The 25945-nt window shown below is 54.3% G+C and overlaps 1 protein-coding gene across 1 annotated transcript; it reads right to left on the bottom strand.

The window, feature by feature from the left end:
• Window positions 1-561: 561 nt before the first annotated feature.
• Window positions 562-25105, bottom strand: LOC147596193 (protein NDRG2-like). Its single transcript, XM_086771577.1, has 10 exons — window positions 25100-25105; window positions 7631-7739; window positions 7462-7582; window positions 5624-5686; window positions 5445-5505; window positions 4309-4395; window positions 3245-3301; window positions 1844-1938; window positions 760-804; window positions 562-680 (listed from the first exon to the last, which is right to left on the bottom strand). Exons 1-10 carry the CDS (start codon window positions 25103-25105, stop codon window positions 569-571), a joined length of 756 nt encoding a protein of 251 aa, XP_086627703.1. The 3' UTR covers window positions 562-568.
• Window positions 25106-25945: the final 840 nt, after the last annotated feature.

The following is a 25945-nucleotide window of genomic DNA, read 5'->3' as shown; positions in this document are numbered from 1 at the left end:
CCCTGGGTGGAGGGGGGAGGTGATGTTAATTAGAACTGAGGAGCGTTAATTAAGCCTCAGGTCAATTAATTCCTGCCTCGCAGCAGTACTCCCCCCAGGTCCAGGTTAATTAATTGCACCGCTAATTACCCCCCCCCCCCCCGGTGTAATTAACTCCCCCGCCTCAGCTGAGTTTTCCCCTTCCAGCACGCAAACGAGCCCCCCACCCCGGCGGTAATTAATTATGCAGAGCGGCTTAATTACCCGCCCCGAGCGCTAATTACCCCCCCAGGAGTGTTAATTAGCGGTGGCTCGTTAGGGCGGTACTCACGGTAGCCCATGCCCTGCAGGAAGTACTTGAAGGCCTCGGTGAGCTTGGCCGGCTGCGCGGGTGGGGCCGTGACCTCCGACCCCTCCCCGGTGACCTCTGACCCCTGGCTGACCTCTGACCTCGCGACCCCGGTAAGGCCCGGTCCCCCCCCCCAGCAGTCCTCTGAGCCCCTGTGACCTCTGACCCTCTGTGACCCCATGACCTCTGACCCCATGACCTCTGACCCTGTGTGACCCCATGGGGGGGTGTCATGTGACCTCAGAGGAGGCCCGGTGACATCACAGGAGGCCCGGTGACATCACCAGTGACGTCACTCACCATGGCGTCCTTGTGGGGGGAGTTGTCGCCCACCACCAGCAGCACCGGGCAGCTGGGGGGTCACGGGGGGTCACGTGGGGTCACGTGGGGTCACGGGGGTCACGTGGGGTCAGGGGTCAGGGGTCACTCACCGCAGGCTGTTGGCCCCGCTGCGCTGCAGGCCCAGGTCCCCGCGGCTGCAAGGGGGGTGTCCCAGTTCATCCTAGTGCCTCCCAGTTTGATCCCAGTTCCCCCTATTTTCTCCCAGTTCCCTCCCAGTTCTCTCCCAGTCCCTCCCAGTTCCCTTCCAGTTCCCCTCAGCTCAATCCCAGTTGCTCCCAGTCCCTCCCAGCCCCCCGGTACCCCCCCAGCTCCATCCCAGTTCAATCCCTCAATTCCTCCCAGTTTGATCCCAGTTTCCCCAGTACCCTCCCAGTCTGATCCCAGTGCCCCCAAATCCCATCCCAGACCCCCCCCAGTCCCCTCCCAGTCCCTCCCAGCCCCCCCAGTTCCATCCCAGTCCCCCCCGGTTCAATCCCAGTTCAATCCCAGTGCTCCTAGCCCAATCACAGTCCCTCCCAGCCCCCCCAGTTCCATCCCAGTCCCCCCTGGTTCAATCCCAGTTCAGTCCCAGTCCTCCTAGCCCAGTCCCAGTCCCTCCCAGTTCCCTCCCAATCCCCCCCGGTTCAATCCCAGTTCAATCCCAGTCCCCCCCAGTCCCCTCGCAGTCCCCCCCAGTCCCCTCGCAGTCCCCTGCCAGTCCCCCCCAGTCCCCCCCCAGTCCCCACCAGTCCCCCCAGTTCCATCCCAGTCCCCCCCGGTTCAATCCCAGTGCTCCTAGCCCAGTCCCAGTCCCCCCCCAGTTCCCTCCCAGTCCCCCCCGGTTCAATCCCAGTTCAATCCCAGTTCGATGCCAGTCCTCCTAGCCCAATCCCAGTCCCTCCCAGCCCCTCCCAGCCCCCCCAGTTCCCTCCCAGTCCGCCCCGGTTCAATCCCAGTTCAGTCCCAGTCCTCCTAGCCCAGTCCCAGTCCCCCCCCAGTCCCCCCCCAGTCCCTCCCAGTCCCTCCCAGTCCCCCGCAGTCCCCCGCAGTCCCCTCCAAGTCCCACCAGTCCCCCCAGTTCCATTCCAGCCCCTCCCAGTTCCCTCCCAGTTCAATCCCAGCTCGATCCCAGTGCTCCGAGGGCAGTCCCAGTGCCCCGCAGCCCCGCCGCAGCGCCCCCAGTTTGCCCAGTACCTGTTGTACATGGCCCAGAGCAGGGGGGCGTTGGGCGCCGCCCCCAGCCGCCGCCGGGCCTGCTGCACCGGGGGAGGGGCGGCCGCCAGCTCCTCCTGCGGCCTGCGCGTCACAGCCCCGCCCCCGCCCCGCCCCTGCCCCGCCTGTGCCCCGCCCCCATGTCAAAGCCCTGCCCCCACCCCGCCCCCACCCTGCCCCGCCCCCGTGTCACAGCCCTGCCCCTGCCCCGCCCCTGCCCCGCCCCCACCCCGCCCCTGCCCCGCCCCCGTGTCACAGCCCCGCCCCTGCCCCGCCCCCGTGTCACAGCCCTGCCCCTGCCCCGCCCCTGCCCCGCCCCCACCCCGCCCCTGCCCCGCCCCCGTGTCACAGCCCCGCCCCTGCCCCGCCCCATGTCACTGCCCCGCCCCTGCCCCGCCCCTGCCCCGCCCCTGCCCCGCCCCTGCCCCGCCCCATGTCACAGCCCTGCCCCTGCCCCGCCCCTGCCCCGCCCCTGCCCCGCCCCCGTGTCACAGCCCCGCCCCTGCCCCGCCCCCGTGTCACAGCCCCGCCCCTGCCCCGCCCCCGTGTCACAGCCCCGCCCCTGCCCCGCCCCCGTGTCACAGCCCCGCCCCTGCCCCGCCCCATGTCACAGCCCCGCCCCTGCCCCGCCCCCGTGTCACAGCCCCGCCCCTGCCCCGCCCCTGCCCCGCCCCCGTGTCACAGCCCTGCCCCTGCCCCGCCCCGCCCCCGTGTCACAGCCCCGCCCCTGCCCCGCCCCTGCCCCGCCCCCGTGTCACAGCCCCGCCCCTGCCCCGCCCCTGCCCCGCCCCCGTGTCACAGCCCCGCCCCTGCCCCGCCCCTGCCCTGCCCCCGTGTCACAGCCCCGCCCCTGCCCCGCCCCTGCCCCGCTCCCGTGTCACAGCCCCGCCCCTGCCCCGCCCCTGCCCCGCCCCCATGTCACAGCCCCTCCCCTGCCCCGCCCCTGCCCTGCCCCGCCCCTGCCCCGCCCCCATGTCACAGCCCCGCCCCTGCCCCGCTCCTGTGTCACAGCCCCCCCCTGCCCCGCCCCATGTCACAGCCCCGCCCCTGCCCCGCTCCCGTGTCACAGCCCCGCCCCTGCCCCGCCCCATGTCACAGCCCCGCCCCCACCCCGCCCCCACCCTGTGACCCACAAGTGACCCTCCCCCAACCCTTAACTGAGCTCCCTGACCCACAAGTGCCCCCCCCGACCCACAAGTGGCCCTTGGGGCCTCCAGGTGGACTCTGGGCCCCCCAAGTGCCCCCCACAGGCCCCCCAAGTGCCCCTTGAGGGCCCCCAAAACTGACCCCCAGGACCCACAAGTGGCCCTCCCCAGACCCCCAAGCGCCCCCCGGACCCACAAGTGGCCCCCCACGGGACCCCCAAGTGCCCCCCCGCCCGACCTGCGTGAAGAGGTGCGCCAGGATGAGCTCGCTGCTGGAGGACGTCAGGCCCGACAGCTGGGGGGGCACCCGTGGGACCCACGGCGACCCACGGCGACCCACCGCGATCCACCGGCACCCACAGACACCGTAGGGAGCCACCGCGACCCACAGCGACCCACAGCGACCCACAGACACCGTAGGGACCCACAGCGACCCGCAGTGACCCACGGCGACCCACAGACACCCACAGACACGGTAGGGACCCACAGCGACCCACAGACACCGTAGGGACCCACAGCGACCCACAGACACCGTAGGGACCCACAGCGACCCACAGCGACCCACAGACACCGTAGGGACCCACAGCGACCCACAGCGACCCACAGCGACCCACAGACACCGTAGGGACCCACAGCGACCCACAGCGACCCACAGACACGACAGTGACCCACAGTGACCCACAGCGACCCACAGCGACCCACAGACACCACAGCGACCCACAGCGACCCACAGACACCGTAGGGACCCACCGTGACCCACAGCGACCCACAGCGACCCGCAGACACCGTAGGGACCCACAGCGGCCCACAGCGACCCATGGCGACCCACAGACACCGTAGGGACCCACAGCGACCCACAGCGACCCACAGACACCGTAGGGACCCACAGCGACCCACAGCGACCGTAGGGACCCACCACGACCCACAGCGACCCACAGACACCGTAGGGACCCGCAGCGACCCACGGCGACCCACAGACACCGTAGGGACCCACAGCGACCCACAGCGACCCACAGCTACCGTAGGGACCCACAGCGACCCACAGCCGCCCACCAACACCGTAGGGACCCGCAGCGACCCACAGCCACCCACAGACACCGTAGGGACCCACAGTGACCCACGGCCGCCCACCGCCACCCACAGCGACCCACGGCGACCCATAGGGACCCACAGTGAGCCACACGCGACCCCAAGTGACCCACAGCGCCGCGGGGCCAGCAGCAGGGAACCCCCCCCAAACCCCGCCCCCTTCTGCCCCACCCCTCTCCCCATTGGCCCTCCCCACCCGCCGGCCCCGCCCACCTTGTGCGCCACCCAATCCACCCAGCCCTTGGCGCGGGGGTTGATGTTGATCAGCACCAGCCCCTCCACCGCCTCGGGGTGCAGCAGCTGTGGGGCGGGGCCAGACCCATAGCGCCCCACGGCCACGCCCTCCCACCCCATAGCGACCCCCCAGCCCCATAGCGACCCCCCAGCCCCACAGCCACGCCCCCCGAGAGCCCCCAGCGACCCACAAGTGCCAAACCAAGAGACCCCACTAACCTCCTCCAGCCCCATAGCGCCCCACGGCCACGCCCCCCCAGCCCCATAGCGACCCCCCAGCCCCATAGCGACTCCCCAGCCCCATAGCGACGCCCCCCTGCCCCATAGTGACCCCCCAGCCCCACAGCCGAGCCCCCAACCCCCCAGCGACCCACAAGTGCCCAGAGACCCCACTAACCTTCTCCAGCCCCATAGCGCCCCACGGCCACGCCCCCCCGCCCCATAGCGACCCCCCAGCCCCATAGCGAACCCCCTGCCCCATAGCAATGCCCCCCGACAGCCCACAACCCCCTAGCGACCCACAAGTGCCCAACCAAGAGACCCCACTAACTTCCTCCAGCCCCATAGCGCCCCATGGCCATGCCCCCCTGCCCCATAGCGACCCCCCAGCCCCATAGCGACCCCCCAGCCCCACAGCCACGCCCCCCGAGAGCCCCCAGCGACCCACAAGTACCCAACCAAGAGACCCCACTAACTTCCTCCAGCCCCATAGCGCCCCACGGCCATGCCCCCCCGCCCCATAGCGACCCCCCCAGCCCCATAGCCGAGCCCCCAACCCCCCAGCGACCCACAAGTGCCCAGAGACCCCACTAACCTCCTCCAGCCCCATAGCGCCCCACGGCCATGCCCCCTGCCCCATAGCGACCCCCCAGCCCCATAGCGACCCCCCAGCCCCACAGCCACGCCCCCCTGCCCCATAGCGACCCCCCCGCCCCATAGCGACCCCCCCAGCCCCACAGCCATGCCTCCCAGCCCCATAGCGACCCCCCCAGCCCCATAGCGACCCCCCCCAGCCCCACAGAACCTCCCCCGAGATTCCCGCAGCCCTGCATTCCCCCCAAATCTGCCCCCCGCCCTGCCCCACGCCCCGCCCCACGCCCCGCCCCACATCTCACCCCAAATTTAGCCAGGACGAAGGCGCCGGCGCCCACCCCGATGCCCACGATGCTGGCGATGCTGGGGGGGTGGGCGGGGTCAGGCCGGTGCTGACCCCGCCCCCCCGTCCCGTCCCGCTACGGGTCAGGGGCCCCCTCCCCGCCCCACAGCGCCGTGGGGCGCCCCCCCGCCCACTCACTTGAGGTGCCGGAGGACGCAGGGGACGATTTCGGCCAGTTGCTCCAGGGAGGGGTACTGGTACCTGCGGGGGAGGGGCGGGGGGCGGGGGGGGAGGGGCGACGGGGGGAGGGGCAAGGGGTCAATCGGGGGTCGAGGTGGGGGGAGGGCGGGCGAGGGGACCAATGAGGTGAAGCGATGGCGGTTGGGGGGGGGAGGGGTGCGTAGGGTGACGCTGCGATGTGATGGCGGTCGAGGTGGGGGGACGGGGGGGCGGGGGGTCAACTGGGGGGGGGGGAGGGGTGGGGGGGTCAACAGAGAGACGACAGGGTCAACTGGGGGTTAATGGGGGCAACTGGGGGTTAGTGGGGGGCAACTGGGGGTTAATGGGGGTCAGTGGGGTCAACTGGGGGTTAATGGAGGCAACTGGGGGTTAATGGGGGTCAACTGGGGGTTAGTGGGGGGCAACTGGGGGTTAATGGGGGTCAGTGGGGTCAACGGGGGGTTAATGGGGGTCAACTGGGGGTTAATGGGGGTCAACGGGGGGCTTATGGGGGGCAACTGGGGGTTAATGGGGGCAACTGGGGGTCAATGGGGGGCAACTGGGGGTCAATGGGGGCAACTGGGGGTTAATGGGGGTCAACAGGGGGTCAACTGGGGGTTAATGGGGGCAACTGGGGGTTAATGGGGGTCAATGGGGGGCTTATGGGGGGCAACTGGGGGTTAATGGGGGTCAACAGGGGGTCAACTGGGGGTTAATGGGGGTCAGTGGGGTCAACTGGAGGTTAATGGGGGTCAACTGGGGGTTAATGGGGGTCAACGGGGGGTCAACTGGGGTTTAATGGGGGTCAACTGGGGGTTAATGGGGGTCAACGGGGGGTCAACTGGGGTTTAATGGGGGTCAACTGGGGGTTAATGGGGGTCAACGGGGGGTTAATGGGGTCAACGGGGGGTCAACTGGGGTTTAATGGGGGTCAACTGGGGGTTAATGGGGGTCAACTGGGGGTTAATGGGGTCAACGGGGGGTCAATGGGGGTCAACTGGGGGTTAATGGGTGCAACTGGGGGTTAATGTGGGGCAACTGGGCCTTAATGGGGGTCAATGGGGGTCAACTGGGGGTTAATGCGGGCAACTGGGGATTAATGGGGGTCAACGGGGGGTTAATGGGGGTCAGTGGGGTCAACTGGGGGTTAGTGGGGGGCAACTGGGGGTTAATGGGGGTCACTGGGGGTCAATGGGGGTCAACGGGGGGTCAATGGGGGTCAACTGGGGGTTAATGGGGGTCAACAAGGGGTTAATGGGGGCAACTGGGGGTTAATGGGTGTCAGTGGGGTCAACGGGGGGTCAATGGGGGTCAACGGGGGTTAATGGGGGCAACTGGGGGTTAATGGGGGTCAGTGGGGTCAACGGGGGGTTAATGGGGGTCAACTGGGTGTTAATGGGGGTCAACGGGGGTTAATGGGGGCAACTGGGGGTTAATGGGGGTCAACGGGGGTTAATGGGGGCAACTGGGGGTTAATGGGGGTCAGTGGGGTCAACGGGGGGTTAATGGGGGTCAATGGGGGTCAACTGGAGGTTAATGGGGGCAACTGGGGGTTAATGGGGGTCAGTGGGGTCAAGTGGGGGTTAATGGGGGCAACTGGGGGGTTAATGGGGGTCACTGGGATCAACTGGGGGGGTCCGTGGGGTCAACTGGGGGGGCAGTGGGGTCAACAGGGGGGTCAGTGGGGTCAACCTGGGGGTCACTGGGGTCAACTGGGGGGGCAGTGGGGTCAACTGGGGGGGCAGTGGGGTCAACGCAGTCAACTGGGAGTCACTGGGGTCAACTGGGGGGAGCGGAAGAGGGGAGTGCAGACGCACCCCGGGGGGTAGGGCGGGGCGCCCACCTCCATGCCGGGGGGGTCGAGGTGGACGAGCAGGAAGTGGCTGGCGACCTCCCGCATCTCGGGGTGGGCGAAGAGCGGGGCGAAGCACGAGGCGTCTGCGGGGGAGGGGCGCGGCGGGAGAGGGGGAAGGGGGCGGGACTCACGCGTGTGGCCCACGTCCGGCAGCATCAGCAGGGCGGGGCGACCAGGGCGGGGCGCGCCCTCCAGCGCCACGTGAACAGGCCCCAACGGCGTCTCCAACACCGCCCCCTGCTGGCCGGGAGGACCGGACACCGGAACGGGGAGTGGTCACCGCCACACCCCCCACAGGTTCGCCCCCAAAATCTCGCGATTTCCCCCAAGATTCCCACCTTTTGCCCGCCAAATCCCGCATTTTTGCCCCAAATTACCCCATTTCGCACCAAAATCCCCCATTTTGCCCCAAAATCTAACGATTCCCCCCAAATTCCCCCATTTTGCCCCCCAAATCCCGCATTTTTGCCCCAAATTCCCCCATTTCACACCAAAATCCCACATTTTGCCCCCAAAATCCCGGGATTTCACCCCAAATTCCCCCATTTTGCCCCCAAAATCCCCCATTCTTGCCCAAAATTCCCCCATTTCGCACCAAAATCCCACATTTTGCCCCCAAAATCCCGTGATTTCCCCCAAATTCCCACAATTTGCCCCCCAAATCCCGCATTTTTGCCCAAATTCCCGCATTTCACACCAAAAGCCCACATTGTTGCCCAAAAATCCTGGAATTTCGCCCCAAATTCCCACATTTTACCCCACAAATCCCCCATTTTTCCCCCAAATTCCCACATTCCGCACCAAAATCCCACATTTTGCTCCCAAAATCCTGTGATTTCCCCAAATTCCCCCATTTTGCCCCCCAAATCCCGCATTTTTGCCCCAAATTCCCGCATTTTTGCACCAAATTCCCACATTTTACACCAAAATTCCCACATTTTGCCCCAAATTCCCACATTTCACACCAAAATCTCACATTTTGCCCCCCAAATCCTGCGATTTCCCCCAAATTCCCCCATTTTCCCCCAAAATCCCGCATTTTTGCCCCAAATCCCCCATTTTTGCCCCAAATTCCCCCATTTCGCACCAAAATTCCCACATTTTGCCCCAAATTCCCCCATTTCGCACCAAAATCCCACATTTTGCCCCCAAAATCCAGCATTTTACAACAAAATCCCACATTTTGCCCCCAAAATCCCCCATTTTTCCCCCAAATTCCCCCATTTTGCCCCCCAAATCCCGCATTTTTGCCCAAATTCCCGCATTTTTTCCCCAAATTCCCAAATTTTACACCAAAATTCCCACATTTTGCCCCAAATTCCCACATTTCACACCAAAAGCCCACATTTTGCCCCCAAAATCCCACAATTTCCCCCCAAATTCCCCCATTTTGCCCCCAAAATCCCACATTTTTGCCCCAAATTCCCCCATTTTACACCAAATTCCCCCATTTTGCCCCCAAAATCCCCCATTTTTCCCCCAAATTCCCGCATTTTGGCCCCAAATCCCGCATTTTTGCCCCAAATTCCCCCATTTCACACCAAAATCCCACATTTTGCCCCCGAATCCCGGGATTTAACCCCAAATTCCCCCATTTTGCCCCCAGAATCCCCCATTTTTGCCCCAAATTCCCCCATTTCGCACCAAAATCCCACATTGTTGCCCCAAAATCCCGTGATTTCCCCCCAAATTCCCCCGTTTTGCCCGCAAATGCCGCATTTTTGCCCGAAATTCCCACATTTCACACCAAAATCCCACATTTTGCCCCCAAAATCCCGGGATTTCCCCCCAAATTCCCACAATTTGCCCCCAAAATCCCCCATTTTTGCCCCAAATTCCCCCATTTCGCACCAAAATCCCACATTTTGCCCCCAAAAGCCCGTGATTTCCCCCAAATTCCCCCGTTTCGCCCCCCAAATTCCCGCATTTTTGCCCCAAATTCCCCCATTTTGCCCCAAATTCCCCCATTTTGCCCCAAATTCCCCCATTTCGCACCAAAATCCCACATTTTGCCCCCAAAATCCCGTGATTTCCCCCAAATTCCCCCGTTTCGCCCCCCAAATCCCACATTTTTGCCCCAAATTCCCGCATTTCGCACCAAAAGCCCACATTTTGCCCCAAAATCCAGGAATTTCCCCCCAAATTCCCCCATTTTGCCCCCCAAATCCCCCATTCTTGCCCCAAATTCCCCCATTTCGCACCAAAATTCCCACATTTTGCCCGAAATTCCCCCATTTCGCACCAAAATCCCACATTGTTGCCCCAAAATCCCGCGATTTCCCCCCAAATTCCCCCGTTTTGCCCCCAAATGCCGCATTTTTGCCCAAAATTCCCACATTTCGCATCAAAATCCCACATTTTGCTCCCAAAATCCTGTGATTTCCCCATATTCCCCCATTTTGCCCCCCAAATCCTGCATTTTTGCCCCAAATTCCCCCATTTTCCACCATAATTCCCGCATTTTGCCCCAAATTCCCCCATTTCGCACCAAAATCCCACACTGTTGCCCCAAAATCCCGTGATTTCCCCCCAAATTCCCCCGTTTCGCCCCCAAATGCTGCATTTTTGCCCAAAATTCCCACATTTTACACCAAAATCGCACATTTTGCCCCCAAAATCCCCCATTTTTGCCCCAAATTCCCGCATTTTAGCCCCAAATCCCGCTTTTTTGCCCCAAATTCCCCCATTTCGCACCAAAATTCCCACATTTTGCCCCAAATCCCCCCATTTCACACCAAAATCCCACATTTTGCCCCCAAAAGCCCGCAATTTCCCCCCAAATTCCCCCATTTTGCCCCCAAAATCCCACATTTTTGCCCCAAATTCCCCCATTTCACACCAAAATCCCACATTTTGCCCCCAAAATCCCCCATTTTTCCCCCAAATTCCCGCATTTTGCACCAAAATCCCACATTTTGCTCCCAAAATGCTGTGATTTCCCCAAATTCCCCCATTTTGCCCCCAAAATCCCACATTTTTGCCCCAAATTCCCCCATTTCGCACCAAAATCCCACATTGTTGCCCCAAAATCCCGCGATTTCCCCCCAAATTCCCCCGTTTCGCCCCCAAATGCCGCATTTTTGCCCAAAACTCCCACATTTCACACCAAAAGCCCACATTTTGCCCCCAAAATCCCCCATTTTTCGCCCAAATTCCTGCATTTTTGCCCCAAATCCTGCTTTTTTGCCCCAAATTCCCCCATTTTTCACCAAAATCCCACATTTTGCCCCAAATTCCCCCATTTCACACCAAAATCCCCCATTCTTGCCCCAAATTCCCCCATTTCACACCAAAATTCCCACATTTTGCCCCAAATCCCCCCATTTCACACCAAAATCCCACATTTTGCCCCAAATTCCCCCATTTCACACCAAAATCCCACATTTTGCCCCAAATTCCCCCATTTCACACCAAAATTCCCACATTTTGCCCCAAATCCCCCCATTTCACACCAAAATCCCACATTTTGCCCACTGAAAAGGGAAGCTAGGGAAGGAATTTGTCCTGTCATAGAGCGGTTCATAGAACTAAGACTACTAAAAGAATGTGAGTCAGAATTCAATACACCTGTACTTCCAGTTAAGAAACCTGATGGGTCCTATAGGATAGTTCAAGACTTAAGAGCCATCAACAAAATAACAGAGGACCTGTGGTAGCTAACCCCTATACCCTATTAACCATGCTAAAACCTGGTTTAGCTTGGTTTACGGTCCTAGATTTAAAAGATGCTTTCTTTTGCCTCCCTCTCCATGAAGCCAGCCAGAAAATTTTTGCTTTTGAATGGGAAAATCCCAAAAGTGGTCGAAAGACCCGGCTCACATGGACGGTGTTGCCGCAGGGTTTTAAAAATAGCCCCACAATTTTGGGGAATCAGCTAGCAAAGGACTTGGAATCATGGGAACCACCATCAGAAGAAGGGAAGGTGTTACAATATGTAGACGACCTTCTTATTGCAACCAGAACCAAAGAATCCTGTGTCATTTGGCCCGTGAGTCTGTTAAATTTCCTGGGACTACAGGGATATCGGGTTTCTAAGAAAAAGGCACAGGCGTTGTTACAACCCCAGGTCACGTACCTGGGGTACGAGATCAGTGCCGGACAACGGATCCTAGGACAAGCCCGGAAAGAGGCCATATGCCAAAGCCCCCGACCACAAACTATAAAGGAACTACGGACATTCTTAGGAATGACGGGTGGTGCCAACTTTGGATATGTGATTATGGTCTGCCTGTTAAGCCACTCTATTCCCTGATAGCAGCTAACCAAAAGGATCTCCAGTGGGATGCTGAGTCAGATCGAGCCTTCCAGCAGCTGAAGAAAGCCCTGATGTCGGCATCAGCATTGGGACTTCCTGATGTGAGTAAGCCATTTTTTCTATTTTCCCACGAAAAACAAGGAATGGCACTAGGAATATTGGCACAAGATTTGGGACCATACAGACGGGCGGTAGCATACTTCTCCAAACAGCTGGATGCCGCTGCGAAAGGGTGGCTGTTCTGGTTTTGTTAGTGGGGGGGTGCTAAGGTGGCAGCTTCTGTAGGAAACTGCTAGAAGTCGCTCCCCTTTGTTCAGTGGACTTGGCCGGGCCTAGAGCGGACCCACTGCTGGCCAAGGCCGAGCCGAGTGGTAGCAGAATGTCCCGTGATAACGCCTCTGCGATAACGTATTTAAATAGGGGAAAACAGAAAAAAAAAAAAAAAGGGAGAGATGTGAAGCAGCTGAGCGGGGGGCAGAGAGGGGGAAGCGCGAGCCTCGTGGGCCTTGCAGGCCTCACCCTCTGGCCTCCCGCCGGGCAGCCGACTGGGCCCAACTCGGCCCGGCCTGGCTGCAAGAAGTGGAGAGGAGAGGAGAAGTGAATAAGATGTAAAAAGGATCCTGAGAGGCGTCTGCCAGCCTGTTGTGAGGAACGGCTGCAGACGCCAAGGTCAGTGAAGGAGGAGGGGGAGGAGTAATGCGGCTCCTGGCCAAGATTCCCCTGCAGCCTGTGGTGACGACCATGGTGGAGCAGGTTGTCCCCCTGCAGCCCATGGAGGTCCACGGAGGGCCAGAGATCCACCTGCAGCCCGTGGAGGACCCCACGCCGGAGCAGGTGGAGGCCTGAAGGAGGCTGTGCCCCGTGGAGGGCCCGCTGGGACAGCTGTTCTAGAGGGACTGTGTTGGATACCTGGAGTATCAGGGACACTTAGTGAACAATCCAGACCGAATGGAATTGTTATGTTTGTGAGCAGCAGGCCTCAAGGACATCACTGAAGCCGCTTGTGAGAAAGTAATGAAGCCGCCTGTAAGAAAGTACTGAAGCCACCTGTGAGAAAATAATGAGGCCGCCTGTGAGAAAGTAATGAAGCTTCCTGTGAGAAAGTAAACGAAGCAACCTTGAAGAAGATCGTAAACAACTCTGAGAAAGTGAAAACATGAAAAGTACGGGACTTTCAGGTTAACGGGACTTTCCAGATTAGCTAACTGCAAGTAGCAAGGATATGCAAATGTAACTATTAGAGCTTAAGCCAATCACGCAATGACTAGTAGGCATATTTTATCTTAGCAATAGAAATATGTGCACCCGGGACTAATAAATCGAACTACGCTTATTACTCATATTGAGTCTTTTGTCGTACGTTCCTCCGTCGCTCGCAAATGGCGCCCGAACAGGGACTACTAGAAGACACTGCTATCGGAGTGGCGGAGGCAGAGAAGCACCGGGAGCAGCGACCGGGGGGCAAGATCGACTACGCATTTGTCCTTCAGATGCGACGATCCGGAGCCTGAACCGTTGAAACAGGGGTTCGCCGTCTGCCAGGGCTACAGGACAAGCTGCAAAAAAGGGGTGCCTTAATCAGGGAGCACCAATAGTGAGTACTTAATCAGGGAGTAAAAGGGGTGCCTTAATCAGGGAGCACCAATTGTGAAACTGCCGGCAATAATGGAAAAGGAGGTAGCCCTAGAATTATTATGCTCTCTATGAGAGGACTGAGTTATGACTCGGCCGTCCTAGAAGCTTTGCTGCAGTGGGCAAAGAAAAGGGAATTAATCCCCACAGTTGATGATCCTTTTGAACTCCCGACACAGGAAAAGATAGGAAAAAAGCTGTGGGATGAAATAAGTAAGGGATCTCCACCGTGTGGAAGCTAATTAACGAAACATTGATAAGCATGAAAGCCGAGCGTTCAGTTGCTGCATCTGCTTTTGCGGCCTTAACTCCAGCCGACGGGTCCACCTCCACTACCAGCATGCTGTTCTCGGGTTTAACGAGCCCTGCCGCCGCCCCGGCTCGTGCTGAGGGTGGGGGGGTTCGAGCCCCAGCAAGGACTCCAGGAACTGCAGCCACAGCCCCTATAACTATAGATATGCGGGCACCAGAGGGAAAAACTGCCAAAGGCTTTTCACCACCATCAGACGTACCACCGCCAGGCACCCCGCCACGCTGCGCCAGTGCAGACTCAGAGTCACGAGCCTTTTCGCCGGCACCAACAGCTCTGGTTTATCCCCCGTTACCACCTTCTTCCCTGCCACCACGGCGTGAGGAGGAGGGGGATGAACATTCATCTGGCTCCAAGGACGCACAGCTGGAAGAGACGCTAAAAAGACTGGAAGCCCTAGAGATTCGCCTAGAAGTGTCACTGGGAAACTTGTCAACTCCTTCGCCTGTGCCACATCGAGACCTGTCAGCATCCAACCTATTCATTCCGAACGGAGCATCGGGTGAGATCAGTCTTTTTGCACCTTTGCAAGGGACGCCGGCGGGAGGGGCCGGGGTTTTGAATCCGATAGTGCAGTGGAAAGAGGTGATTCGAGATGCTTTGATAGAAGGAGAGCCTTTTCCTATGGCATTTCCAGTTGTGACTGATAATACTGGGAAAAGTGTGTGGAAAGCATTAGACTGGAAAATATTGAAGGAAGCTAAAAGTGCAGTTACTCAGTATGGGCTAAAATCATCATATGCTCAATCTGTGTTGCAGCATATTTTTTCATCACAGTTGTTAGCTCCTTATGATATTAGAATGATTGTCCAGGTCGCAGCAGCTGCAGTTCTTTCAGTACTGGCAGGCTGCTTGTGATAGGGCAGCTGCAACGCCTCGACAACAGGGTGATCCATTATTCGGGGTGCAAACTCAAATGCTGATGGGAGCGGGACACTACACACGATCTGATTGGCAAGCGCAATTTGCTACCAAAGTGTTACAACTGGGCCAAGATTTGGCTTATAGAGCGCTTGCTAGGGTGCACGATGAAAAGTCTGGACCTGCCTTTACATCAAGAAGACAAGGTCCCACAGAACCATATGGGAAATTTATTGATCGGTTGCACACTGCAATTATGGCTCACCCTGATCTGGATGATGACATGAAAGCAAAGTTCTTAGATATGCTTGCCTTTAATAATGCTAATAAAAAAAAAAAAAAAAAACAAAAAACAAACCCAAAAAACTAAGAGAGCCCTCAGTGTGCTGCCAAAAGGATCTAGTACAGGGCAACTGCTGGAAGCTGCTGAGCGAATGTTAGAACAAGAAAAGGCTACAGTCATGGCTGCTGCTGTAGGTGCAGCCGTTAAACCGTTGATATCAATAAAGCGGCGCGTGATTAACTGTCTGTAACCCCCATTCCCTCTTTCCCCCCCCCCGCCCCCCATCCCTGTCCCGCTAAGGGGGCAGGGGAGGGAGGTGGAGATGGTGTTAAGCCTGGGAAGAGGGAGGGGTGGGGGGAGGTTGTCTTGCTCCCTTTTTCCTTATCCTGCTTTGGTTTTAGTGATGGTCTGTTTTGCCTGTAGCGGTGGCTTTAAGGATCCCTCCCTATTCTTGTCTTAAACCTCAGGTTTTAGTTTTCTTTCCTCTTATATGTCTGGGCCACAGCCGCCGCCAGGCGCCCCCACCCCCCCGCCCCTGACATGGTTAACAGATACTCCTGTCTGAGTCGAGCTTTGTATAAGTGGAAGGACCGTTCCCTCTTATAACATGGGGGAAGGGATACGCTTATGTCTTTACAGGAGCAGTAAACAAGTGGATCCCTGTCTGTATCATCTGCGGGTATTTCAGAACATGTTTGGTTGACCTGCCAGATACCGGTAGGACGGCAACTCTGTGTAAAACAGCAGCAACCACAAGTGCTGAGTGCTAAAACTACAAAAGATGGAACTTTTTGGGATCAGTAAAGATGGACTTCTATTTTTTTTTAACTATTCAAGAGCTAATGTTTCTAGAGGGGTAATGATTGTAAATGCTTTAAGATCTATACATTGCAACGACACAGCATGACGTAATCATGCGAGCACATATCAAAATCCAGACAGCATAAAAGACCTAAACGAAGCATACATAGCATTGAATCTGGTTGCCAAGATAATACAGAGTTTTGGAAACTAAGTAAAATTATTGCTGCTTCAGTCTTTACACCTGGTGTGGCAAGTGCCTAGGCATTAACTATGCTAAATAAATTGGACTGTTGGCTTGCTAAGCAAATAAATACAACTGTATCGGCACTATCAACGCTGTTAACTGATGTAGATTCTATATACTATGCTACTTTACAAAACAGAACCGCTGTTAGCCTGCAGAGCACATATTTGACGGGCCTTGTTGCATGCGCTGGCCACGCATGCAGCAACGTCTAGTCAGTACTCTTTCACTGAATCTGCTGAGGGTATAAACAGAGGTGGCTCGGAGCGAAGGGGAGAGGACAGACCCAGAGCACACTTTATTTACAACAGGGGACGCCCTGAAGGTGCTGCGCCTGCCTCCCTTCTCTGCTCTGACCCGGCTGATAAACATCCTCTTGCTCAGCGGTGTCTTTGGCATAGTTGGGTTAGTAACAGAATAGATCAGCAATAGATTTTTTTTATTATTAGCACAAAATCATGGTTGTCAGGATTTTGATGGGCTTTGCTGCATGAATCTGTCTGATCATTCGGAATCTATTCACAAAAGTATTCAAAACTTGCAAAAAGGAGTACAAAACCAGCAACAAAGTGATGGTTTTGATATATTCAGACATCTTTTGGTGACTTGATAAAAGCTTGTTACTAATAGCTGTAGGATGCTTATTCATTCCTTTTATATATGTATTTTGATCTATAATTCTGTGTCTTAAAATGTGTGCAAACTTTAATAGATAAAGCGTTGAAACAAGCCTCTTCTCCTAAACAAAGAAGGGGGAGATGTGGTATTTCGCTGAGCCAGTATGGTATCAGTGAAAGCACACCGACCTTGGGGGAGGAATGCAATCATGCTCTCAGGAAGAAAGCCATGGAATGAGAAGGGAAGCTTTAAGATACAAAACATTGTTAGCAGAATTTATGGCTTGTTTCAACAGAGGCCTGCAGAAAACTAGTCATTGCTCTTGTAGATAAGAAAGTTACTGGAGTTGTTATATCCACAATAGTAGAAAAATGTTATAGTAGAAAATTACTAGAAGGTACTGAAACTTAGCTTTGCTTTGTAATCATGAATATGCATAAACATGTGATCAGTAATTTTATTAACTAAGCTTGTGTGTGGCATAACTGGGTGGTTGCTGTCCTTGGTTAAAATCGGAATTATGATACTAGGCATCATACTAGGCATAACATACCATGCTTGCAAAAAATGATTAACAACTCAATACAGACAATCTGGCTCATAAAAAAAAAAAAAAAAAGAAGAAAAGGGAGATTCAGTAGAGGCCTACATGAACCTAGTTGATATTGTAGTAAAATAAGGTCAGGAGTACCAAAAAGAGCCATAGGAGGACCATGTTATTTTGGAAAATTGATAATGTTTGCTCCACCTATGAGAACATTGCGGAATCACACTCGAGCAAGAAGATCGCTAAAAGTATTGACTCCCCATTGTGACGGCAATTTAACCCTGTTGGGTACAGCTGAGCGGATAGCATTATCTTTATTTGTTCCTTGGGCAGCAACTGCAAAAGCTTTAGCTAACTTAAATAAATTAGCTTGTTGGGCACAAAAGCAAATGAATTTAACCTCTAGCATGTTATCAGGATTATTAGAAGACATGGATAGTATGCGTCATGATATTTTTGCAGAATCTAGCAGCCATTGATTTTTTGTTATTAGCGCATAAGTGGGTCTGGATTGTTCAAAACAAAAAGGGGGATTTGTTGGATACCTGGAGTATCAGGGACACTTAGTGAACAATCCAGACCGAATGGAATTGTTATGTTTGTGAGCAGCAGGCCTCAAGGACATCACTGAAGCCGCTTGTGAGAAAGTAATGAAGCCGCCTGTAAGAAAGTACTGAAGCCACCTGTGAGAAAATAATGAGGCCGCCTGTGAGAAAGTAATGAAGCTTCCTGTGAGAAAGTAAACGAAGCAACCTTGAAGAAGATCGTAAACAACTCTGAGAAAGTGAAAACATGAAAAGTACGGGACTTTCAGGTTAACGGGACTTTCCAGATTAGCTAACTGCAAGTAGGAAGGATATGCAAATGTAACTATTAGAGCTTAAGCCAATCACGCAATGACTAGTAGGCATATTTTATCTTAGCAATATAAATATGTGCACCCGGGACTAATAAATCGAACTACGCTTATTACTCATATTGAGTCTTTTGTCGTACGTTCCTCCGTCGCTCGCAGGACTGCACCCCGTGGAAGAGATGACCCACGCCGGAGCAGTTTCACGGAGGACTGTGGACGTGGGAGGGACCCCACGCTGGAGCAGAGGAGGAATGCAAGGAGTTCTTCCCCCGACGATGACACAGAGGCGTAAAACAACGCGTGATGAACTGACAGCGACCCCCATTCCCCCCCCCCGCCCCCGACTCCCCCCTCCATGCCGCTCGGGAGGGGAAGGTAGTAGAGATAATGTTAAGCCCGGGAAGAGGGAGGGGTGGGGGGAGGTTATCTTGTTCCCTGTCTCATTCTCCTGCTAGTTTTAGAAATAAATGAGTGTTTTTCCCCAAGTCGAGTCTGTTTTGCCTGTAACGGTAACTTTACAAATTTCTTCCCGTCCTTATCTCAAACCTCGAGCCGTTTTTCTTATATCATCTCCTCCTATTCTCTCGGAGGGTGGGGGGAGCGAGAGAGAGACTGTGTAGTCTGGTCCCGATCGGGGCTGAACTACGACAGTGGCCCAGCTGTCTGAGAGCAGTAGCAGCTGTCATTCTAAACATTCAAGAAGCCTGAAAGTTCACTCTAGGCCAGAAAATGACTGTCCTAGTTTCCCAGACTGTATCTGCGGTCCTTGAAGCAAAAGGAGGGCATTGGCTTTCCCCACAAAGGTTCCTGAAATATCAAGCTATAATGGTTGAACAGGATGATGTTGAAATCGTGACCACAAACATCATCAATCCGGCCTCATTCCTTGATGGGAACATCGGGGAGCCGGTGAGTCATGACTGCTTGGAAACAATTGAAACCATGTATTCTAGTCGAACGGATCTTAAAGATGTCCCTGTCGATGGAGCCGAACATTGGTTCACCGATGGAAGCAGCTATATGTTAAATGGAAGGCGACATTCCGGATATGCTGTTACCACTTTTGAAAAGGTGATAGAGTCCAGGCCACTATCAGCCGATGTCTCAACCCAAAAGGCCGAGATCATAGCCCTTACCTGAGCCCTGGAGAGAGCCCAGGGAAGGACTGTAAACATTTGGACTGACCCTAAATATGCCTTTGGGGTGGTACATGCCCATGGAGCAATATGGAAGGCAAGAGGACTGTTAAATTCTCATGGAAAAACCATCAAACACGCAGAAGGGATTTTGAAAATCCTGAATGCAGTCCAGCTTCCCAAAAAGGTGGCAATTATGCATATTAAAGCACACCAGAAAGTGAGCACAGAATTGGAAAGAGGAAATGAGCTGGCAGATAGGGAAGCAAAACAAGCAGCTAGAGAAACAATCAAGGTAGAGGGTGCGCTAATACCTGATGGACAGGTATTTCTAGAAGGTAAACCAGAATACACAAAGGAAGTCGGCAAACTTATTAATGATCTAAAGGGGTCATATAATGAGGAAGGGTGGGCCAATTACTACCCCTCACACGGGAGGGTAGTAATTCCCTCCTACATGATATGGTCAGTAGTCCGAGAAGAACATAGAAAAAGACACTGGGGGGAGGGGGGGGCAGAAGCCCTATATAAAGATCTCATCAGGAACATAATAGCGCGAAACTTAGCCACTACCGTTAGACAAGTAACTCAACAATGTGATCTTTGTCTCCAGACTAATCCTAAAGTTGTAAAAGAGCCGAAACTTGAAAAAATCGGAAAGGGGAATGGTCCGGGACAACGTTGGCAGATTGATTTCTCAGAACTCCCTAGAAAAGGGGGGTATCGATACTTATTAGTACTTACGGATACCTTTTCAGGCTGGCCAGAAGCTTTCCCGTGCGGAACTGCTAAAGCCTGGGAAGTAACCAAAATACTGCTCCAGGAAATAGTACCTAGGTTTGGAGTCGCAGCAGTAATGTCATCGGATAGAGGACCACATTTTGTGTCCAGAATAGTACAAGCAATTAGCCACCATCTAGGGATAGAGTGGCAATTACATACCTCTTACCGACCACAATCAAGTGGCCAGGTGGAGAAAATGAATCACCCAATCAAACAACAGATTGTCAAGTTGGGTCAGGAAACTAATCTAACTTTACCATTAGCTCTTATACGAATACGAACCAGACCAAGAGCAAGAGAAGGGCTTAGTCCATTCGAAATTCTATATGGACGACCCTATGGGGTACAAAAGGGAACGTCTTCACAAATTGGTGAAGAAATAATGACCTCCTATATGGTGGCACTAAACAAACAATTAAAAAGAATTGAAAAACATGCAATGGGAACACGTCGTAGGGGTCTGGATGGGCCTGTTCACGATATACAACCAGGGGACTATGTATATGTTAAATCTCTTACAGAAAAAACTCTGGAACCACAGTGAGCCGGACCTTTTCAAGTCCTCCTCACCACCTACACGGCAATTAAGGTAAAGGGACAGAACTCCTGGATACACCATACTCGGATCAAGAGAGCCTCTGCAACCTTGTGGAAAGTAACTCCAGACAACAACGAAGACTTGAGACTTAAACTCGTTCGAACGGATAAGGGCGGGAACAGTGCAGTAGTGAACCGGAGGGACACCACAGCAAACGATACCGGACAAAGAAACCGGGACCGGCCAGTAACTAATCTCGCCCAAATCTGTCAACGGTGCAGTTTATATCTTATTTGTCATTTTATTATAGGAAATATAAAACCCATTTTAGCAGGTCACCAAAGGCAGTACATTATCTACAGAAGTAGCTGTACTAATCCACTAGACCAACTAAATCCTAAAATGACCAATTGTTTAATTGGAATTGTGATTGGGCTTACAATATTTTCCTGCATCTTACCACTAACTTGTAATCAAAAGGACACCAAATGGCCGTGGTCTCACGCCTCCCTTGGGTTTACAGGAAGCATGGGACCACCTTTTAAACGGTCGGGCTTAAACTTGGCCACTGTGGTTATGCACAAAACGGAAATGTACTCAGGGCATGAGTGGGGCTGGGACAGAGGCAACAGGGATCCTTAATACTATGGTGCGCCCCGTTGTGATCTTATTGATTAGCTTAGGAGTTTTATTAATATTAACTATTGTGCTGTACCTATGGGTTTGGAGAATGTTTAAGAAAGTAACACTGTCGTAGTTCAGCCCCGATCAGGACCAGACTACGCAGTCTCTCTCTCACTCCTCCCACCCTCCGAGAGAACAGGGGGAGATAACGTAAGGAAAAACGGCTCGAGGTTTGAGATAAGGACAGGGAGAAATCCTTAAAGTTACCATCACGGGCAAAACAGACTCCTCTTGGGGAAAACTATTCATTTATTACTACAAACAGCAAGATAATGAGACAGAGAACAAGATAACCTCCCTCCACCCCTCCCTCTTCCCAAGCTTAACATTATCTCTACTACCTTCCCCCCCCCCGAGTGGCACAGGAGGGGGAAGAGGGAATGGGGATTGCGGTCAGTTCATCACGCGTTGTTTTACGCTGCTGCTTCATGGTTGGGGGAAGAACTCCTCACATTCCTCCCCTGCTCTGTTGTGGGGTCCCACCCGTACGCCACAGTCCTTCCTGAAACTGCTCCGGCATGGGTCATCTCTTCCACGGGGTGCAGTCTCTCCAGAACAGCTGTCCCAGCGGGCCCTCTATGGGCCACAGCTGCCTTCAGGCATCCACCTCCCCCAGTACGGGATCCTTCACGGGCTCCAAGTGGATCTCTGCCCCTCCGTGGACCTCCATGGGCTGCAGGGGGACAACCTGCTCCACCATCGTCGTCACCACAGGCTGCAGGGGAATCTTGGCCAGGAGCCGCATTACTCCTCCCCCTCCTTCTGAACTGACCTGGGCATCTGCAGCCGTTCCTCACAACAGGCTGGTAGATGTCTCTCAGGATCCTTTTTACATCTTATTCACTTCTCCTCTCCTCTCCACTTCCTGCAGCCGGGCCGGACCAATTCGGGCCCAGTCAGCCGCTTGGCGAGAGGCCAGAGGGTGAGGCCTGCAAGGCCCATAAGGCCTGCGCCTCCCCCTCTGTGCCTCTGCCCCCCGCTCAGCTGCTTCACATCTCTCCCTTTTTTTTTTTTTTCTGTTTTCCCCTATTTGAATACGTTATCACAGAGGCATTATCATGGGACATTCTGCTACCAATTGGCTTGGCCTTGGCCAGCAGCGGGTCCGCTCTAGGCCCGGCCGAGTCCACTGAACAAAGGGGAGCGACTTCTAGCAGTTTCCTACAGAAGCTACCACCTTAGCCCCCCCCCACTAACAAAACCATGTATGATGCTTCATATCATTCAGGGAAACTGTTTAAGTAAAGGAATTTACTTAGTGTGATAAAAAGGGGGGATTGATATAGGGGACAATAAGTTAATCACAACTATATATGTATGCTCTTAAAGAATTGTTGTAGTTCAGCCCCGATCGGGACCAGACTACGCAGTCTCTCTCTCACTCCCCCCCCCACCCTCCAAGAGAACAGGGGGAGATTTGGTAAACAAAAGAAAACCAGGAAAAAAACCAAACCCGTGGGTTGAGATTGAACAAAAAGTAAATTTAACAGTAATGACAGAAGAAAACAAAACAGTGATGCAATACAAATATAGTATAATGGCTTACAACAAATCTCCACACCTAGTTTCTTCCACGTAGCAGGAGGCTCCTTTCACCACCCTCCTCACTTACATACTGAGCCCCAGCAGTTAGCTAATTAGTTAACTATCCCAGCCATAGGGGCTACCAGCTTCAGTACTCCACCCAGCTCAGGTAAATATTAACTCTATCCTAGCCAGAAACAGGACAAGAATACAGTTATAAAACATAGTCACGTACCCATATAGCTTAGAGAAACAATTAATGGAAGAGGAAGTCTGTTTTTTTTTTCTTTTCCTGACGAAGGACTCATTTGTAAGGAGTGAGAAACAGTCCCTACTGCTCAGTGGGAAAAAATCTTAAAAATCCTGAACCTTTTGTTACATGGTGACCAGCTCTGAATACCCTTGCTGCTCCTCACCGGCTCTTGCTACCACACATACAGGCTCCAAACTCTGGGGCTCCGGGCTTTCCTAGACCACCAGGACAGGGTGGTAAAGATCTACAGGCGTAAAAAAAATCTACAGGCCAGGAAACATTGGGGCTCCGGGATCTCCTAGACCACCAGGACTCCGACGTTTAACACCAGCTCGAGCTGTCCGCCTAGTGTTAAACCACAGCTTAAAAATGGTGAATGTCAGACAGCTGCTCCCACACCAGAAGTGTCAGCTCTGGAATGTCTTGCTGCTTCTCACCAGCTCTAGGCACCACATCTACAGGCTCACAAACATTGGGGATCCGGCATTTCCTGGGACACCAGGACTCCGACGTCTACCATCACCTCAACTCAGCAGTCCCTTTTGAAAAAAATCTTAAAAATCACAAACGTCAGAAGACTGCTCCCACACCAGAAGTGACATTTCTGAAAGCTCTTGCTTCTCCTGCCCGGCTCTTGCCACCGCATCTAGAGGCTCACAAATATTGGGACTGCGAGATTTCCTAGAACACCAGCACTCCAACGTTTACCACGGTGTACTTATGGCCGCCCAGTGAAAACACTCTTATATATCATGAATGTTGGATGATAGATCCCACACCAGAAGTGCCAGCTCTGAAAACCCCTCAGTGGCTCTTGCCACCGCATCTACAAGCCCAGCAACACTGGGGCTCCGTTCTTTCCTAGACAATCAGGACTCTGACTTTTGCCACCATGTACACCAGTAAACTTTCAGAGGTGGCACTTTTGGTGTTAAAGCAATCGTCTGAGTTCGTGATTTTTAAGATTTATTTATCACTGTGAAGCAGCTCTAGGAGATGGTAAGTGTCAGAGTCCTGGTGGTGGAGGAAAGCCCAGAGACTCAATGTTTCTGAGCCTGTAGATGTGGTGGGAAGAGTCGGTGAGGAGCAGCAAGAACTTTTAGAGCAGGCACTTCCGGTGTTGGAGTAATTGTCTGACTTCTTTCTGCGCGGCTGCTTCCAAGTTGACGGTAACTGCCAGCGTGCTAGCTGTGTAGGACAGTGAAGAGGCTGACGTGTGTGTGTCCGTAGAGCTGCTAGAAAGCGTACGTGAAGAGCAGGAAGGGCTTTCAGAGCAGCCGGCTCTCATCTTGCACAGTCGCCACACATCCGCACTTTTAGTGCCTCAGAACCCCGGACAGCTTGCAAAACACGGCTGTAACTGTCCCAGCGCAAGCTGTTCAGGAAAGCACAGAAACGCGATGTTCGCGTGCTTTTAGCGCTGCTCGCAAGAAGCCTCCGGAGCAGGCACTTCTCGTGCGGCAACAACCGTGCCTGCTACGATCTTTCCTAGCCTCTTTTCCTCCGGGCAGCCGGCTTTAGCTGATGTGAAGTGTTGGTGGGCAAATCATCCAGAGAAGCGTCGCAATGCTTCTGGGCTGTTAGCAAGAGCTTTCCTTGCTGACCCTTTTCACGTTGGAGATTAGCTGGACATTTGCCGGTTTAGTGCCTTGTTTCTTCTGCGCAGCTTGCACAAAGCTCATTGCGGCTTTCGCGGTTCGAGTTGTGCATCGCCGGAGCTCTGCGGGAAAGAGCGAGAGAAGAGCCGCGAAAGCTCCGAGTGCGGCCAGCTCGCGTGTAGCCGCGATGATGCGCTGTTCGCCGGCTGGAGGGCGACTGCCTTCTGCGCGGCTGCTTCCAAGTTGACGGTAACTGCCAGCGTGCTAGCTGTGTAGGACAGTGAAGAGGCTGACGTGCGTGTCGTGTGTCTCTTTGTTAGTGAGAAATCGAGACTTGCTTTATGAGTTCGTGGCACAGCACGGTGCCCGGCCGTCCACACCTGGGCAAGATTGGGCTCGGGATAATTGGACAAATTTGCAGAGCGTAGTAGATCGAATGACTTCCTTGTAGAAGGGGGCGAGGGTAATATCTGGCAGAGGCAAAGCCATAGTTTGTGGTGTTCTGGGTGCCAGTCTGGCAGCAGCAGCAGAGGGCTCTGGTGACCACCCTCGGGTAAGACCTTTGGTTAAAACAGAATTCTTTTTATTTGAATGATGAGGATAGCAACCCACAGATAACAACTAAGGAGTCGCCGTATACCGCTACTGAGCTTGCCAAACTGAAGCGGGAGTACGGGCATCTTGCCAAAGAATCTGAGACGGAGTATGTGTGGCGTGTATCTCTAACCGGGGGAGATCAAATCCAGCTGAGTGAAAAGGAGGCTGAGGGATATTGGGGTCCTGGAGTCTTTTTGACCACAGGAGATAATCGTGCCCCATGGTCCTTAACTCAGCGAGCTGCTTATTGGGCTGGGGGGTTAAACCCTTTGGAGAGAGGGGATCCTCTTGCAATCACTGGCACAGTTGATCAGCTGGTGGAAAGCGTCCAAAAAGCTGCTTGTTTGCAAATGATGAAAGAAAGAAAGTTAACTCCTAGATGTGAATCTCCAATGATGTTGCCGGTGGACCCTGAGAGCATGACTCCCTTGATAAGGAGACTTCCAGAGTCACTTAAACCTTTGGGGATTCAACTTCGAAAGACCATTGGTACACTCAGTCCCTTAGAAAGATTGGAGGGCTTTATGAGAGGCCATGGAAATGCAACCAATAGCCCTATGAATGTGTCTCCCTCCGATCTCAGCCCATCTCGACCCTCATCAGGTGATAAAGCAAAGGTGTGGACTTGGGGGGAGGTAGCACAGGAGCTGATAAATTATGGGAGAAAATATGGTCCAGTAAAACTCCCAGAGGACAGACCAAAAGGAATCCGTCAGATAGACATCAGGGACTCACCCCCCCACATCAGTCAACCTAGCCCTCGTTTTAAAACAGCGGGGGGAGCACAGCCCATGACCTGACAACAGTGGTGGCTTTTGGGAATTAAAAAGGGTGTTCCAAGAGATGTAATGGATGGTTTACCCATTGGAAAGCTGAGCAAGGTGGTATCAAAATGGTGTAACCCGAAACAATACCCACCCAAA

Source organism: Chlamydotis macqueenii, unplaced genomic scaffold, assembly GCF_036417535.1.
Source record: "Chlamydotis macqueenii isolate bChlMac1 unplaced genomic scaffold, bChlMac1.mat HAP1_SCAFFOLD_10, whole genome shotgun sequence".
NCBI lineage: Eukaryota > Metazoa > Chordata > Aves > Otidiformes > Otididae > Chlamydotis > Chlamydotis macqueenii.
This window is presented reverse-complemented; position numbering and strand designations above follow the sequence as displayed.

Bases quoted from the DNA above. Each gene is read 5' to 3' on its own strand.
- LOC147596193 (XM_086771577.1), bottom strand. The intron at 5,687-7,461 runs GTGCGTCTGCAC...CCTCCCCCGCAG, and splicing joins GCCCCGCCCTACCCCCCGGG to GTACCAGTACCCCTCCCTGG. The intron at 681-759 runs GTGAGTGACCCC...GTGACCCCCCAG, and splicing joins AGCGGGGCCAACAGCCTGCG to CTGCCCGGTGCTGCTGGTGG.